The 19,132-nt window shown below is 41.8% G+C and overlaps 1 protein-coding gene across 3 annotated transcripts in view; it reads left to right on the plus strand.

Annotated features, from left to right (window-relative positions):
* The window catches only part of ACVR1 (activin A receptor type 1), a 139,497-nt gene that overhangs the window by 80,178 nt on the left and 40,187 nt on the right, over positions 1-19,132 (plus strand). For all 3 annotated transcript variants that reach the window (XM_060409911.1, XM_042243831.1, XM_027964937.2), the window contains one exon: positions 2,067-2,140. In XM_060409911.1, the coding sequence (XP_060265894.1) occupies positions 2,074-2,140 (67 nt within the window). In that variant the 5' untranslated portion in view covers positions 2,067-2,073. The remainder of the gene's footprint in view (positions 1-2,066; positions 2,141-19,132) is intronic.

Below are 19,132 nucleotides of genomic sequence, written 5' to 3' on the forward strand. Positions count from 1 at the left end.
CCTTTTTTCCTTTGCTTTTCACCTTTCTTCTTTTCACAGCTATTTGTAAGGCCTCCCCAGACAGCCATTTTGCTTTTTTGCATTTCTTTTCCATGGGGATGGTCTTGATCACTCTGTTAGATTAAATCATTTTTTAAATAGGATGCAAGTTTTAGTATATTCATTCCATAATTTAAGGCATTATTTTGTATGGCCTGTGGAAGTATGTACCCCTTTGGGGGCAAGTAGGCCAGTGCTGGAGATTGATGTAGACAAATGACTAATTCTGAGCAATTTTAGACCACGCTGAGAGGGGTTAAATTACCACTGATGGAGAGCTATTGCACCAGGCATTTGCCTTTTGAACTGGATCATGAATGGCAGGAGGAGGGAGTTAGGTAGGAGAGAGGTAGAGGGGAGGCTCTGGTCACCTGGAGTGGAGGGAACCAACAGAGTGCTTCTGTTCAAAGGCACAGACCTTTGTAGGGATCCCGGAGGGAGGTGGGGCATTTGTGTATTAAATAAGGGCTTGCTCTAGAAAAGATCTATGGTGAACATGGAAACAATAATAATAACAACAATGGAAACAGAAAAAAAGGGTCCCTCAAGTTTCATGTGCTTTTAAAAACATAATAAGGAAGTCCACTAAACTCTCCTTTAACCCCTTCTCTCACCTTGCTATTAGGGAAGAGAGAGTCTGAAATGCAATTATAGACAAATTGGGGTGGTAAGACAGAATCGGAGAAGCCAATGGCACCCCACTCCAGTACTCCTGCCTGGAAAATCCAATGGACGGACTGAGCGACTTCACTTTCACTTTTCACTTTCATGCATTGGAGAAGGAAATGGCAACCCACTCCAGTGTTCTTGCCTGGAGAATCCCAGGGTTGGGGGAGCCTGGTGGGCTGCAGTCTCTGGGATCGCACAGAGTCGGACACGACTGAAGCGACTTAGCAGCAGCAGCAAGACAGAATAGAGGTGTGGGGCATGAACAATCAGACTACTAACAAAAAAGTTTGATTTTAAGATGATGAGTCAGAAGGTGTCCATTCCAAACAGCTTAGATAGCAATGGGTTCTTGTTGTTTGCTTTAAAGCTGTAAGAGTAACATAGCACATGAACCTTTTCATTAAAGAACTTTACCCATTTTGTCTTAATTTTTGCCATCCAGAAGATTGCAAGTAGTTCAAGGTTTAATATTTTAAAATTATTCTTTGTAATAAAAAATTAGTATAACCAAACTCTCATCATAATTTCCAAAATTTTGCAGAAATTACTCAAATGGAAAAGTTCTCTGTTGCCATCCTTTGACTCAGAACATTGAGCTTCTGCCCATGTAGTTTTAGGGCAGTATCAACTTAAAGTTTATATATCTTATTTTCTCTCCAATGTAGTTTCATATGTTAAAATTTTATTTGATTTCTTCCTGTCTTGATTGTGTCTATGCTTTGTCAAATTTAAAGTTAATGTAAGAATACGTTGCTTTGTCATAGACGAAGTGTAAGCTATAGTTTTGTGTTTTACTTTTTTTTTCTTTTTTAGGGCTGTATGATGATTGTAAATTGCTTTCCCTCTAATCCTTTTGAAGGAAAAGGAAAGCTCAAACATAGTAATTTGGCTTGGATTATTCAGACACTTAATCTTTAGCATCATGTTAGAACAGTCTATCCATGCTTCTCAGAATTCTTGTTGCCAATTCTGAGTTCAGTGGAATAAGATAAAATTCAAACTTGAGTCCTTTATGAATACCCATCCTTATAAGTCCTTTAGGAATACCTAGCCTTATAACAGAATTTTTCATGTCCCTTTTGAGCTCTTTATAAGAGGGTAGACTCAGAGAATGTTGTCTTGGATTGGCCACCAGGAGGAGAGAAATCTGATTAACACTTTAAGATGATTTATTTAGATTAGATCCATGTAAAGGGTACATGTTTAAATTACTAAGAAGTAAGGCAACATATGTAAGAGGGATTTGTAAGAAAGGCCTTGAATGACAAGTTTAACGATGGTATGCATCATTTGCCTTCCTGCAGTTACATTTTTTTGGGGGTGCTTACTGAACTCTTTTTTATTTTTTCCCTCCACAGTTGTACAATGGTGGATGGAGTGATGATTCTTCCTGTGCTCGTGATGATTGCTTTCCCTTCCCCTAGTATGGAAGGTAAGTGGCTCACAGTTGGGTAGGATAAGTATACTGTGTAATGTTTACTGTCAACTAGCTTGTTCTTAATCCTGATTGCCTTCATTTGCATCACACAATTTTTTATAATTGTAAAATGCACAAGATATAAAATTTACCATCTTAACTATTAAGTGTATAATTCAGTACTGATAAGTACATTCACATTTCTGTCTAGCCATCACCACTCTCCATCTGTAGGACCTTTTATCTACGTAACCTGAAATCCCATACCCACTAAGCATTAACTCCGTTTCCACCGCTCTAGCCTTGGGCAACTACTATTCTACTTTCTGTCTTTATGAATTTAACTACTGTAGGTTTCTCACATAAATAGAATCATGAAGTTTTTGTCTCTTTTGTGCCTGGCTTGTTTCACTTAGCACAATGTCCTCAAGGTTCCTCCATGGTGTAGCATGAATAAGGTTTTAAAGCTGAATAGTATTACATTGTTGGAGAAGGCAATGGCACCCCACTCCAGTACTCTTGCCTGGAAAATCCCGTGGATGGAGGAGCCTGGTAGGCTGCAGTCCATGGGGTCGCTGAGGGTTGGACACAACTGAGCAACTTCACTTTCACTTTTCACTTTCCTGCATTGGAGAAGGAAATGGCAACCCACTTCAGTGTTCTTGCCTGGAGAATCCCAGGGACAGGGGAGCCTGGTGGGCTGCCGTCTGTGGGGTCGCACAGAGTTGGACATGACTAAAGCGACTCAGCAGCAGCAGCAGCTTGTTCTTAATCCTGTCAGACTTAATCCTCCTCTTACCCCGTTTTTAAGACTATCTTTTTAGAGCTGTTGAAAGGAAGGTAAAGAGATTTGTCATCTACTTCCTCCTGCATGCATGCATGGCCTTCTCCGTCATCAACATTCCCCCAACCGAAGTGATCCATCTGTTAGAGTGGATGAACCTACACTGGCACATCATAATCATCCCAGTTTATAGTTTATATTAGGGTTCACTCTTGGTGTGGGCATTTTATGGGTTTGGTCCAATGTAAAATGACTTATATCCATCATTAAAGTATCAGAGTATTTTACTGCTCTAAAAATCCTCTGAGCTCCACCGGTTTGTCCCTCTCCACCTCTGCAACATCTGCCCACTGCTGAGGCTTTTATTGCCTCCATAGTTTTGTCTTTTCTAGAGTGTCATGTAATTGGATTCATATACTGTATAGCCTTTTCATATTGGCTTCTTTCACCTAGTATTACGCTTTTATGTTTCCTCCATATGTGTTCATGGCTTAATAGTTCATTTCTTTTTAGCACTGAGTAATGTTTCATTGTCTGAATGTACCATAGTTTATTTATCCCTTCAACTATTGAAGGTCATCTTGATTGCTTCCAAGTTTCGGCAGTTATGAATAAGCTTCTGTAAACATCTGGGTACTGGATTTTGTGTGGGTATAAGTTTTCAACTCCTTAAACAACAAGGATTGTGAGTGCTGGATTGTACGTTAGAATATGTCTAGTTTTGTTAGAAACTGCTAAGCTGTCTTCCAAAGTGGCTGTTCCATTTTGCATTCCCACTAGCGATGTATGGGAGTTCCTACTGTTCCACATTCTTACCAGCCTGTGGTAGTAACAGTGTTCTAGATTTTGGCCATTGCTGTAGGTATGTGGTAGTGTCTCATTCTTTTAATTTACATTTCCCTGGTGATGTATGAAGTATGCAAAAAAGCACCTCTTTTCATGTGCTTATTTGCCATCTGTATATTTTTATTTAAGTGTCTCTAAGGTCTTTGGCCCATTTTCCAATTGGGTTGTTTGTTTTCTTATTGTTTAATTTTTAGAGTTCTTTGTATATTTTGGATAACAGTCCTTTATCAGATATGTCTTTGGTATATGTTTTCTCCCAGTCTGTGGTTTGTCTTGTCATTCTTTTGACATTATCTTTCACAGGGCAGAAGTTTTTAATTTTAATGGAGTCCAGCTTATTAATTGTTTCTTTCATGGATAATACTTCTAAAAAGTTATTGCTTTACTCAGTGAGGTCATCTAGATTTTCTGCATTATTATAGGAGTTTATAATGTTTGTATGTTACAGTTAGGTCTGCGATCTATTAATATTAATTGAATAATTTTATGAGGGGGGTATAAGTTACAGAACTTATAGATTTTTGGGGGCATGTGAACACCCCCTTTTTATAATATATATTTGATAATGTCCCTTGATTTTCTTAAAATGTAATTCTTATACACACCATACCTTTCTTATAAATGTAAGTTTTAAAAATTTAATATAATTCCTTGTCTGAAATAGAAAATTCTCTTAAAATAATATGTAATTAACTAGGTCATATAATTAAAATGGCATTTATAGACAAATGTGATATAGTTGGGCATGAGTATACTATAAGATATAATGAAGTAACAAATGTTTGTATAAGAATACAAACATTGATGTACACACATATATATTAATCTTTGATGTCTTAGAAAACAGAAAATGTATTGGTATGTTTTCTGTTTTCTAAGACATCAAAGATTAATATATATGTGTGTGTATATAAATGTTTGTATTCTTATTGGTACTAGTGAATTTATTATATTGGTGATTTAATTAGCACAAGTGATCTTGCCTGCAGTGATTGAATTTTCTGAATTGGTGAACAAATTTTGGTAGAATCAAAACAGGGCCTATTTGTCCCTTGATTGACACAGTGACTATTTCATATACATTAAGACAGTATACTATTTTTATGTATGAAAGTGTTAGGTATTAAGTTCAATTAATTATACAAAGAGTTTTCATGTGAACGAGTGCTTCGTGGAACAGTGAGAGCCTAAAGGGGCACCGGTAACTTCGTTGTGTGAGGTCATCCGGGCAAAATGCTTTGGCATCTGTGGGCTTTACTCCTTCTATCTTCTCTTCTCCCCATTTGTAAAAAGCTACTTAAGGATGATACTGCCTATGCAGAGTCCACAAAAGAGATAATCAAGAGAAAGAGAAAATAAGAGCTGCCTAGAATTCCCTGCACTTACATGTAATTGCTTTTAGCGTGTTGGTATAAATCTTTCTAGATATATAAACGAACTATATTTTATTGTGCATTAAGCAGTTTGGACTTTATTTTAAAAGGGTTGCTCCGTGAAGAGTGGTGCTTATGGTGTGAATCTCAGCTTTGTTGTGATCAGATGGGCCAGTAAGACTAATGTGTCTGTTACAGGCTCTTGGGGGTATAGTGATTGGCTTTATACATTTGGTAAGTTTCCAAGGAGGCATATAATACAACAAGTTAGTGTAGCCAACACTGTGGAAAAACAGTACTTGATATACTAGAAGTCTATTTTGTTATATGTTAGGTTATAATATTTGATCTGTTCCTGCTTCCTTCCCATATTCAGTGACATATATTATAGATCTGCATTGTCCTGTCTGGGAGCTGCCATACGTAGCTATTGAGCACTCTCATTGCAGCTAATACAAAGTGAGATGTGCTGTTAAGTATAAAGACACACTGGGTTTTGAAGACAGTAAAAATGTGAATTTTATCTGTTCCTTTTTACAACTATGAAAATTTACAGTTACATAAAGTAGTTCCTACTATGTTTCTATTGGAAAGCACTATTGTCAACCAATTTAGCTATCGAAAGTCTGTATCCCACTCTAAGCAGTGTTGTTTGACACAGTCCAATAATATTGCAGTCATTTAAATTGGCACCAAAAAGATTTGAAATAAGGATCCTGCATGGAAGTTTAAAGGAGTAGAAGATATATTAACTAGAAGATAGGTTGAATGGTCTTAGGTTGAAGGAATGAGGAATAAGAAGAAACGGACTGGGAACATTTGATGGCTTAACCGTAGTTCTCAGCTGAGGAGTTTATTTTATCCCCCAGAGGACACTTGATAATGTCTAGGGACAAAAGGCAAGTTGCTCAGATTTTCCCCTTTTTTTGTGGCTATACAATATGATCATAGTAAAACAAAAAAGTAAAGACCATTGTGAAGTGAAATCCCTCCAAATTCCACGTGCTTCTCTAGATACACAGTATCATGGAGCAGTCCTTCAAGTTTCACGCACTGTCCTGGTTGGACTCATGGTGTAGGCACAATAGAAGAAAAAGAGAGTGGAAAAGAAACTGAGGTAGAAATGTAGTATGAATAGAGAAGTGGAGAAGGACTGGGGGAAAAGGAAGTGAAAAGGGCCGTTATGAAAAAGTATTAGCAATTCAGCCATTGGTTGTTTTTTCCTGCTTTAAGCTCTTGAGCTGCCCAAAGAATCAAGCAAATGACCTCTTAATGCCACAGGGAAGATCTGTAATGAAATGTGTTAGTCTGGCTGAAACGGAAATGGATGCCACTAAGGTTTTGCTATTGAATATAACACCACCACTAGGATGTTTATAAGTATGGAAAAAACACATCATCCTTTAGTTACAATAGCTTCTTTTTTTTAAAAAACAAAACAAAACAAAACACAATATCCAGTTATAACCTAGAATGCGCTAATCATATTAGTCTTGTCTTCCTTCTATGACTCAACTCCTTGTTAACTATCAACAGCATATTCTATGAAAAGATTCTTTGTTTTTGCATGTTTACTAGAAAAAATTTTTTAAAACACCACTGAGAACCTTAATTGTAATGCAGTCTAATATACTCAACATTAGTCATAAAGTAAACGTTAAGTACAAAATACTTAACTGAAAGAGGTAAATAATAGGGAAGAGAACTAAAAGCTTTATATGAGCCTCGTAGATTGTCTCGTGCAGGGTTTTAGATGAACAAGGAAATAAACCCATGTTTGATGTTTGTATTAGAGTAGCTATGGCACCATATTGACTGGGTTCAGTGGAGCTAGTTGGCATTCTTGGTGCATAAGTAAAATCATAGAGATTTTGTTCTAATATATGTTGTTGGGTATTGTACTCCTCTTAGTCTATTAAAAACAAACAGAAAAAACAAAGGTTCTTTCCTTTTGTCTACCAAAATATTCCCAAATGTCTCTTAAACATTGATAGATATAGTGATAACATTTTAAATAACAGGTCCCAAACAGTGATTTTGGCAAAGTTTGACTTGGTCCCCAGTTCGATCCCTGGGTCAGAAAGATCCTTTGGAGGAAGGCGTGGCAACCCACTCTAGTATTCTTGCCTGGAGAATCCCATGGACAGAGGGGCTTGGTGCGCTGCAGTCCGTGGGGTCACAAAGAGCCGGACACAAGAAAAGCTGCTTAGCACTCACCCATACTTTGAGGAGTAGTGTTCAAGAGTTTGTCATCATCAGTCTTCTTCAGAATTTTGCATTTTTTTGTACCCTAAATTAGCTACATCCACTGACATTGTATCTGGCACATAGTGGAACCAGTTCAATCCAGTCTATATGACAGGCTGACTTGAGAGCTCATAATAGTGAATGATGAGTTCCTTTTACCTGGGTTTGTGTTTTTTATTTCTCTCTCATACTAGTATTCATTTTTCACATTCATTATATATACAACTCCAGCTGCAGGAAGAGTTTTATTTGCTCTCATGGAGAAGAGCACTTGAGTCCTAATTACCCGTATATCCTTCCTTTTCCTTCCCATTAATAAGACTAATCATGCTCTAATACTGCTGTCATGCCACCCGGGGGAAGGCCATTTTTGTCCCAGAAACTCCTTGTTTGGTTTTACCTTTGTCCCCATGAGCTTCTGCAGGGATGAGCATGACACAAATAACCTAGAGTGGAATACCATACTGCTTCTTCAAAAATATTTCAAAGCTAAGATGACCCACATTTTATTACATTTGCAAGCCATAGTTAGATTTTATTACAGCAAGTTTTGTTGCCATAAGAGATTCTGGCCTGTCCTGGAGAAGATTGCTAAGTACTAAATTATTTTCGGGGTTGACTTGATTTTAGTATTTCCAAAGCCATCACTACTCAGACTTTCCAGCCCAATTACCCAGTGAGAGAAGGAAGGAGATCACTTCAATAGACTTTTTGTTAGGGTCAACAAAGGTGCCCCTCTTTGCCACTGGGGGTGAAGAATAGAATAAGCCTTTCTTTGAATTTCTCATTATTGAGAGTGCAGGAAGTTCGTGAAGGGGTGAATGAATGTAAGAGAAATGTCTCTGTATTAAATTTGTTGCTCACATTTCTCATTACTATAATTTATTCCTTTTGTTCAGAATAAAATCTTTTTTTTTTTTTTTTTTTTGTTAACACATCATCGTATGAGTGATTTGCTGGGAAGAGAGATGAGATGCACTGAGCTGTTAGTCATGAGGACCTTAAATGTAAATATCACATGAAGCTGTGCACGTTCAAGATACCGCTTCTTTACTGTCGCATTTTCTCACCTACCAGAGTGAGTGTAGTATTGACGCAAGGTGAGCTGTGACAAAGCTTCCTTTCAGCTTTTCCTTCCTGGGGAATGTTTGTTTCAGCTGTATGTAGTTAAACTAAAGCCACATCCATTTTTTTTTTTCTTCTAGTGAACATTATAAAATGCTCATATTCAATGCATTTATTTGAAAGAAGTTAGTGGTAGGGTGTGGAACGGACTTGAAAATTCAATCAGAGTCAAATATTGAACAGATGGGAAAGCAAATCCAAGGCCCTAGCTCATTAAATGGTTTCCTGTGGTCAACAGTGAGTGGGCAGTGCAACAGTTTCCACGCTTCTCTCTTACAGAGATCGGTCTCAAGGGGGAAGAGCATGGATGCCATCTCCTCCTTATGGAAAAACTGGGGAAGCAGGAGATTGGTAGGCATGTCATGTGTGCTATGTCTTGCTTTTGAAAAGTAAACACCAAGGAAAATAAAACACATTAAAAAATTAATTTGTAAGGGGAAAGGGCATAGGAGAGGGATAAATTAGGAGTCTGGGATTAGCAGATACAACCTACTATATATAAAATTAGATAAACAAGGTCTTACTGTATAGCACAGGGAATTATTATATTCAGTGTCCTGTAATAAACCATAGTGGAAAAGAATATGAGGAAGCATATATATGTATGTATAACTCAATCACTTTGCTGGGTACCAGAAACCACACTTCAGTTAAAAATTTAAAATGAGAAAAAAATTAATTTGTAACTCTCTAAATACTGCTGAGAACCTCCTTCTGCCATCTAGCATGACCTCAGGCAACTTCCCCTGATAATGGTTATATGCAGTAGTCATAATTACTCAGAACTCTTGTCGATTCCAAGATAGTGTAAGGCACAGGGCGGGGCAACCTTCAAGACCTTCCCTGACTCAGAGGAAGAAACACTTTAGAGTTGGACCCAGTGCACCTGCATTTAGAAATATCATGGAGTGGGGCTCACACACATCTGAAATGAAAGTTTCCTGAAACAGCTATCACTCCATGCTTAATGTACTCCTGTTTCTTCTCTTTTTTATTCTATTTAGTTTTATTTCATTTAGACAGAACTCTCTTGAACTGCTAAATCGATTTGCCTACCCAGAATGGGTCATAACCCACAGTTTAAGAAAGACAGCTCCCCTCTGCTCCCAAGAGCTCATATTGCTCGGAAGTCCTTGCTGCCCTCAGGTGAAAACTCTGACAGCTAACCCAGACAGTCTCCAACACTGTTGCTCCAGACCTTTTATTATTATTATTATTTTACAACTTTATGTAGCCTGCCATTCGCTCTCTGCAAGCCAGCGATTTGACAGGAAGAGGGAAGTTTACATTTGTGCCTTCTCAGCCATGGTGGTAACACTGGAACAGCTGCTGCCTGATGCTAATCAGCTGAATCTGAGCTCTGCAGAGCTGGGTGTTTCCTAGATCCTCCACAATGCTGCATCTAATTCTTTGTTATAGGTTAGAGTGGAGCATGGACTTTCTGAGGATATGTATATTTTCGGGATAAAGGAGGTGGTGAAATACACCTTAAAGCAAAAACAAAAACCCCTACCTATATTTTTTTTATTCAAATGGTGACTTGGAGCAGGGAGTAGCCTCTTTTATTTATTACTTGCTGAATTTGTTTATTTTCTGAATTCTGATATTTACACCAAGCCAATACAAAATCCTCCCCTCCAAATAATAATAGTAAATCAGACCCATTCAGGAAAGTGGTGAAAAATAGAGAAAGCAAAACAAATAGTCCAGTTTAAACTTTGACTCCCGTGAAATATATAATGCTGTAGAATGCCATGTAGAGTTAAACACTCATGTCTTCTGTTCATCTTTCACATCATTTCCTATTTCATGAGCTTCAAACAGGCAGTTTTGCTAAGGTTTAGGGTAATTTTTGGTAATTAAACGGTATTGCTAGTCAGAGTGCCTTCTGAAAGAAGACTCTTGGCCTGCATAGGAATCAAGCCTTTCTCAGAAGAGCATCAAACACTGTCACGAGACATCTTCGTCCTTTTTACTGTGTTTCTGAATGTGGGTTATCTTACCTGTTAAGCGCCATTATCTGCAGTGCCATGTGGGACAGTAACAGGGAGGTGGTGAGGGGTCATCCGTGCAAAGTGAGCCCTAGGGTGAGAGGTTGGGACTTGGCGGTGGTCTTTGTTTTCTCTCTAGTGTCTGAGACAGTGCCTGGCACGTAGTTGGTGCTCAGTGAATATTTGACAAATGTATAATTATCATAGTATAGAAAAGATAATATTATAAGCGACCAAGGAACTGATCTGGATTGGGGACAGGACAGGAAAGCATATCCTTTCAAAGAATTTATTCCAAGTTTGGAAAAAGAGAACCAGTCTTAACATTCTTTTAGCTGATGGATTAGCATGAGGCCAAGGATCCGTACTGGTGATGTCAACATACCTGGAAACGGGTTCCTGCTGTCAAAGAGTCAAAGTCTAGTCAGAGGAGACACAGGTTGCAGCACCATACTGGGGTGTCAGCAGGAAGAGTCTACATAGCACATGGGGCTGGGACTGGGGACAGCGGTCCAGGGAGGCTGGGTTTGGAAGGATGGACAGGCATTAGACCAGCAAAGGAAGAACTGAGGAGGACTTTTAAACAGGGGAAGGGCCAAGTCCAGAGAAGTGGGTGGTTGGGAGACACGGCCTAGGGGGTCCAGCAGGGCAGAGCAGCCTGAAGAAGGCATTCGGGTTGGGAGTTGAGGCCCTAAGTAGCCTGGCAGGGCCTTGTGCATAAAGTGTTTGTTTTGGATCTTGAGGGCACTGAGAGCTATTGAAGGATTGTTGTTTAGTTGCTACGCCGTGTCTGACTCTTTTGCAGTCCTATTGAACTATAGCCCAGCAGGCTCCTCTGTCCATGGGATTCTCCAGGCAAGAATACTGGAGTGGGTTGCCATTTCCTTCTCTAGGGGATCTCCCCGACCCAGGGATGGAAACCGTGTCTCCTGCATTGGCAGGTGTATTCTTTGCTACAGAGCCACCTGGGAAGCCCACTGAAAGATTAATTAGGTGCAGTTTGTGTGTTTTGAAGGAATTGCGTGGTAGAAGTGGACCACAGGCTCCATACAGCAAGATGAGAGGTGAAGGGACAGGGAACAGCTAGTCCTCCTGCAGGGTTTGGGCAGACAGGCCCACGTGCTGCCTTTTCAAAGGCATCCCAACTATAGCAACTCGATTGTGGCCAACAAAACAAAAACAAAACCAAAACAAACCCCTTAGTTCCAAGAGAAGACCTTTGTGGTAGGCAGCGCACAAATTCTAACAACAGCAGCAAACGACAATAATCTAACAATAATTCCACCACTACTTTTATTATGGAAACAGAAGGCTGAGCTGCTGACTTTTCTAGCAACTTTTGTGAGATATTTAAATCCCTCTCTAGCTGGCCCTTTGTTCCTGTGTTGCCATGGAGTGTCAGTAAGCCCAGCTCAGAATAACCCGGGCAGGGACATAAGAGGTGCAGCTTGCTTGCTGGCTGGCTGGCATGGTGGCTGGCCAGGTTACACTGTTTTCATTGCTCCCGTCTTGGGAGGAGGACCAGGCTGCTGGTTGCCCTGGCAGCTGTGAAAGGTGTATGTCTTGGCTGCCCAGAGTTGGAAGGGCAACCAAAACTTGCTTGCCTACTGAGCATGTGCGGCTCGTGATTGAGCTGATAGCAGCTGAAAATAGCCCACTGCGCACCTGTCCCTTGTACACCAGCCCCGGGCTGACTGCCATTTAGGACAGCGTGGGCTCCCCTGCTGGCTAAGGTGAAGGGCTGAGTGGATCTCAGTGGTTCTTAGGAAGATCTTGGGAACTTTGGCCCTGGCTTAAAAGGAAACAAAAAAGGAGCAGGCTCTTCTGAGCGGTTCTACTGGGCACTATTGTGGCTAGTGAGTGGCCACCGTGACTGCATATGGATGGTATGTGCTGAAGATGCCACACACTTCTCCTTGCTCAGCCAAACGGGGTCTGACAAATGGAGAGGTCTGTTTCCTCTTGGAGGGAAAGGCTTTCCTAAAAAAGCCCTGGACAGCAGCCATCATGGTGTGCTAACAGTTTGAGAAAGCGGGAGACATTGAGTTAAACTCTTTTGCTTGATTTTTTACCTGCTCATTAATCCCCCGTGACTGTCAGTGGATCACTTCTACAGGGTGTCTCTTTGCTAGGTTATTCTTTCTCAGCAGTCCAAATGTGGGCACAGAATGTCATCCCAGCATGTTAGGAGCTGTCTGTTTCCCTTTGGGACTCTTTCCACTTCCTTCTGGGCTTTCATCTCTGCTGCGGGCTTGCCATCGTTGGGCAGGCTTGGCACGCCGGTGTGGATAGAAGCAGGCTCTGAAAGGAAAAACTTCTCAAGTGACTGGCAGTAATAAAGCTACTATTTAAAAGTGCCCCTTCTTAGAGACGAGGGTTATCTTTAGGCTCTTGGTGCTCTGCAGAAACCCTGGCCTGTTGCTCTTGCCTTGGTTTGTGTTTAGATATTCTTGCTCCCCAGCCAGTGGCCTCACGACACATCTCGGATTTAGCTGCCTTTCTCCTGCCAAGGTCCAAGATTATCATGGAAGTTGGGAATGGCGTGCTGTGCTGCAGAGCTGGGGAGGGGGGTGGTGAAGGGGTGTGGAATGTGTGTTTGAAAAGCCAGTTCTGGTTCACAGCACTCTGAAGAAAGGCTTTCTGTTTCCACCTAGAGTGTAGGCACCTAGGACCTTTCTGTGGGCTTGGGAGTAAGAAACAATAAACTGAAAATGACCCACACTCAGCTTTTTTCATGGTGACTTGTAGGATCTTCAGTCTATGATGAGGAAGCCAGTTTTAAGTGTGTTGAATTTAGGAGTTCATGAATTCTTGTGGACTGTATTCATTTTTAGACTTGGGCTAATAAAGATAGGCAAAGCAAAGATCACATTATAATACAGATGCACAAAGCTTGTAGTCATGGGATTTCTTCTTTCTTTGACCTTCCCTGGAGCTGTGAACCTACAGGACCTTGGGACGTGATTGGAAAATTGGGGGACAGGAACGCAGCAATGTCAGAGGTTTGGGCTATGCCCCAGTTTTTTCCCCTTGGGTATTTTGATCTCTTTGGCTTCATTTGGGCTGGAAAGAAGAGAGTCTAGAAAATATCTCATCTCTGCTTTTCTCTGCGATGGGATAGGGTAGGGAGCTTGAGAGGAGGAATTTAGCTAGATTTAACTACTTCTAGATGTTTTTGCCTTGAGCTCTGGGTGTCACAATACCTAGAGGCTGGCAGTCTAAGACTGTTGTTAACAAACTGGAGCGCTGCCCATCTTTTGAAGGGTTTATCTCTGATTTGAAAGCTTCCGGAAAGGGAGTGGGGGTGTGGTGGCGGCTGGCTGATGGTAAGCAGAGATTGGCGACCTTGGAGGCTCTGTCCCTGATTCCCAGAGAAGAAGGTCATGGGCTCTGGAGGGGAACAGAAGTAGGAGCTCTGTTGGCCCTTCTTTGCTGTCTGGTCCCATGCAGTATATTTTCAGTATAGAACCTGTGTAGGAAACCCTCGCTGGAGCAGCCATGCACTCCCCAGATATCCTAAGGGGTGGTGGAGACAGCCCAAATGAGTCAGGAACATCTCTTCCCACGTTGTGAGCAGAGCTTCAAGCCTATTATGCTATGGGTGATACCGCGTCACCGACTCTCCTGAATCTAAACAGGAAATGACTTCTCTGAAGTGTTTATAATTCCCCAGTGCATTTTCCCCCTCCTTCAGCCTGTGGTCCTCTCTGTTACTCTCCCAACAACTGGAGCTTCACTTAGAGGAAAGAGTTGTCAATAATACATGGGACAAAGTAGGGGTATATTGTCTTGGAAAGAATTCCTTGGTAGGTACTTTCCATTAGGCCTGGTAATCATTTGTTTATATGAAGCGCCAATTCAAGAAGTTTGGAAACAAAGTGAAGAAAGATTAAATAATGACCCCTGTATTTCTCCCCTATGAAGGAGTTGCTTCACAGACATGGCACACATGTTAAAGCTAAGTCTTTGCTGTGTTCATAAAATCATAAAAATCACGGAAGAGACAGACCAGTATTGTCTTAGGTCAATACCCCACAATGCTCTTTAACTTGTTAGTCATTTAAACACAGACTGAGTTTTTGGCTTGGAAATAAAAGGTGTGGCTGCTGCAATAGACTTCATTTACAGGGATTATTTCAGAGACAAGGAGTCAGCCCAGACACAAAATAAACAGATGGAACTCTCCCCCACCGCCACCCCCCCCAGCTTCAGCAGTTCAAATGCAGGGTGACTTAGGAATCCTTATCACCTTCAGCAGAGCAAGAAGGGGAAAATGATGTAATTCACTCTTCCTCACTCCCTGCTGAAAATGCCATTATTTTCACTGATAGGAGAAAAATGGTAGCAGAGACCAGGCGCATCCTTTCCCTGCTGAGCAGGCAAGTCCTGCAAGACCTCTCTAAGCTGGCTGGAGCCAGGGCACTCGTGTTTTGATCATTCTGATCACCATGGTATCAAAGAGGCTGGAAGGACCTCCCATAAAAGCCCTGCTCTTCTACTGATATTAAATAATTCCTTGTTTTCAGAACTCTTGCATTTTACTTCTTTCTTCCAACACACACAAACAAGCAAACAGAAAACCTACCATACCACAAAAAGTACCGATTTTCCACACTTGTAAGCCCGAGTAGGTGAGCAGCTGTGACGCTGTGGCGAGCGCCTGCAGGGAGAAGGGGTTTGCACAGACACGCTGGCTCAGTGACTAAGCCTTGCCTGAAGATCTCTGCTGACATTTAAAGACTTTATAGGCTCAGTCTGCTCTGAAAACCAGCATCATGTCTCTTCCCACCTCTAAACCCTGTCTGTGAAGAGAAAATGCATTCTGGAGCTAAACGTTCATCAGGCGTGTCCTTCCGCCAGGGCCTGAGGCAGTTGTGGGGAGCCTGACGGCGAGCTGAGTGGGCTCAGCTCCGCCCCTCGTGGGGCGCACAGTCTGGAGGGGAGACTTGGAAGTGGGACAGCCATGCAGACACGTGTGTGTGAGTGCAGATAGGGGCTCCTGCTTTACACTTGGGGGTGTGAACAAAGGCTCCTCTGAGGAGAATGAGGTGAGATCTGAAGGGAAGACGGGCACAGACTTGAGGGTGGGGGCTATCCTCAAGAGGGAACCCCAGCATCCCATGGTGGGGAATTCCATACCTAGCAGACCTGGGCTCCTGAAGCAGGAGGAACCCTTCCCGGAACCAAGGGGATCAGAGGTGAGGCTGGAAAAGTGGAGAGCAGGTCAGCCAGGGCAGGGTGACCATGGTGTCTCCCCCCGTTTTTGAGGGATACAGGGTCGCAGCTTGTGGGATCTTAGTTCCCTGACCAAGGATTGAACCTGGGCCCCAGCAGTGGGAGCACCGAGTCCTAACTGCTGGGAATTCCTTGTGTATCTCCCTTTTGAGGGTCATGGAGTCAGGCTTGTAGATCTGAAATGGAGGCACCATTAGCTCAGTGAGGGAACCCTGGAGAAAGGGCACATTTAGAGTGGAGGCATCGTGAGTTCAAAATTGTGAAAACCCTACTATTATTTTTTATTGTCGTTATTCTAATTTATATGTGATCCTATTCAATTGCCCCTATTCCTATTTTCTTTTTGGCTTGTAAAACTTTACCAAATATCAATTTCTCTGTTCAGGTTAAAAAAAAAAATGATTTGGGTTCCCTAAGTGGATGTTTTATAATGAGAGCATTTAGGCACCTGGGTGTCTTTTATTTCCAAGCATATAGCCTGCTTTCTTGCCAGACCATCAAATGCCCTTCACTAGGCAGTCTGGACAGACCTTTGTGTTTCTGTCTCAGGAGCAGGCTTGCTGGCAGTGATACCTGGCATTGCAAAATCCTTCCGTAAGCCTTTGTTTAATGCCAGAGATCTCAAATGCTGAAGATTCTGGAAAGGTGCCATACTGCACTCTCGGATTAGGAGCTGATGGAAGGCCTCCCGTATCTATGAGCCTAATAGAAGCTGTCATTTCAAATGAATGAACTGTTTATACTGTTGGAAGAAGTCCACGGATGTTTGGGGCTCCTTTTTTAGCCTATAAAGTCCTGAGATATTGGACAATAGTCTAGTAGACAGCAGTCTAATCATTACAGTGTTGTTTGTGCCACTCTGAGGTGAGTTTGTAAGAAATTCAGCTGTTCCTTTTGCTGATTCCTGGGATCACAGTTAAGGCTGGTTGACTCAGAGCATTTTCTCATTTGTCTTCTATGTCAAACACTTCAGTGGGAAACGTGGGGTTTTGTGCACCATTAGGAATGATCATCAACCGAAATGCCTTAGAGCATTCTGGAGTGCATGACTGGGCAGGTGGGCAGGAGAACATAGAAATCCCTTCATAGTGTGCATAGGTTGCTCAAGTCCCGCTTAAGACATGAATGTGGGTCCTCTTGCTCTGAGGCACAAGATCATCCCAGACTGTGGACAGTCTCAGAAAATCCGCGATGCTCTTTGCTCTGCCTCTTCCTCTGCCAGTCCTGGATTAGGCTGTGAGAGTAGGTGTGTCCAGATGGTGAGCTGGGTATTGCCCAGAACAAGGAGAATCTTTTAAAAGATTCGGCCTTGGTGAACCCCTGGGATCCCCAGTCTGAGCCTGTGGTTGCAGAGCCAGCCCCGGATCCTTCCAGGTGGTGCCGAGGACTCCCTGCTGCTCCCAGCCAGACGTGGGCTGCCAGTGTGTTCACACAGGCCTGGTTCTGGGGCTCCAGAGGGCACAGGGTGCCAGCCATAACACTGAGTAATGCTGGGAGGTGCCTTTAGAACAAACAGTGTGGGTGAGCTCTGCACAGAGGGAATACCTCTGGCTTGACGTTTCAATTACTGAATTATTTAAATGAGCGTCAATTAGGTAGAGTAGACTGACTGCCTTCTGCCAGGGCACTTCCTGGTTATTTGCACAGGCAAGTGTAAAATGCTTCATATCAGATGTGGTGCTTCCTGGCTGGACTGTTGAAAATCAGTCACAGAAGGTGATTATCCTTCCTCGGTGCTCCCTGATGTGTAGTGTATTTATATCTCAGTCTGAGAGATTAGAGGTCCACAGACCCTTGTCTGTGGCCCTAAAAAGGGCTTTGTGATAATTCTCACACTTCCCCACCCCACCAGCCTACTCCAAATAAGATATCCCAGGCCTACACATGTTACGGTTATTCCTAAATTTTAACAAGATGAAAATAGTGAGTCATAGGCATTTGGGGGCCTGCTGTGTTTCTTAGAATTGTGAATATTAAGATCTGAAAATGGTACTACCTTGCTTTTAACCTGCTTTGTTGAATTAGTGATCCTGGCTCAGAAAATCCTCTTGGGGTCTCTTAGGTTGATCTACCCTGTTGGATAAGATTGCCAAAGTGGCGTTTAACTAATGTTTGGGTCTGGTGTAGATGTGTGTGGGGGTGCATGGGGTCATTCTTATATTCTTGTGAATTTAAAGTCTTTATATTTGGCTGTATAAGAAAACCTGATTCACTAAGGGCTCTGCCAATCAGTTATATGGGAATTCACAAATTAAGAAAAGTAAATGTTGGTGAAAAGCAAAATAGGAAGCAGAGTTAGTGGAGTTTTTATACTTTCCCATTTGCTAACTGCTGAACTGAACTCATGGTCCCATATCAGAGACTGAGTTAATTATTACATAGAGTTAAGAGTTGTCTTCCTTCTTTTTTCCTTTTTTCTGATTGTGGCAGGGAAGATCTGAAAACCTTGGTTTTTAACTTAGAGTATAACCCCACAGGATAAAATCTGATTAAGATCTGTACCCAGTTATGCCTGGATACACTGCAGGGTTGGGTCTAGTGGGCTGAATCTTGCTAAAGATGGTATGTACTTGAGGCTGCTCACTTCTGGCAATATTCTCTAGGTCACAGTTTAAACATCTGTCAGACCATCCCCATGTCCTTTGAAAAGCCAGACCTTGGCAAGGCAGGAGACATCTTGTGCCTGTGCGCCTAAAGTTTGGGCTCTGACTTTAAGAACTGAGTTCACTCTGAAGGCACATTAGAGAAATTATTGTCATTACTTTATTTCTTTTAATTGACTTTTAAAAAATTTTATTAGAACCACCAAGTGCAATTAATTCTTTGGTACCCTGAACCATCTGTTTCCATAGAATCAGTGATGAGTGAGCCCTCTATGGCCTGGGGTGGTCGTGGTTGTTCCTGGCAGACCGTACATGTAGCAAGTGAATGATTCATCCTCCTCTATTCATTATCAGTCTGTGGCCAGCTCCTCTCCTGTCTTATTTTCATTTTACCCCTTCAAGCCCTCTTCTCCAACCCAGCATCAACAGATACAACCTCTTTAATGTGTTCAGTAAGTATTTTTGGATATCCATGACCTTTAAAAATTATTTAGGGTCTTAAAATACACATTTGTGTTTCACATTTACATAAATTACATTACTCAACAGCGTTTCAACATACACTTTTAAATTCTCAGCTCTGATCGCAAATCAGTATGACACCACTAACTCTGCGCCTCACCCCGCCCATCCATTTCCCTCCAAAGAGCCATCACCTGTTGGGCAGCATAGTTGGCAGCTCTCAGCACAGCTTTGTGCCATCCGAGAGTGGCAAGCATGTCTAGACTCCCTAGAAATATTATCTTTCAACTTGCTTTTGGCAAGAGTAAACTTTTTGCTGGATTATGTCAACAGATATATAT

This window comes from Ovis aries, chromosome 2 (genome assembly GCF_016772045.2).
Source record: "Ovis aries strain OAR_USU_Benz2616 breed Rambouillet chromosome 2, ARS-UI_Ramb_v3.0, whole genome shotgun sequence".
Lineage (NCBI taxonomy): Eukaryota > Metazoa > Chordata > Mammalia > Artiodactyla > Bovidae > Ovis > Ovis aries.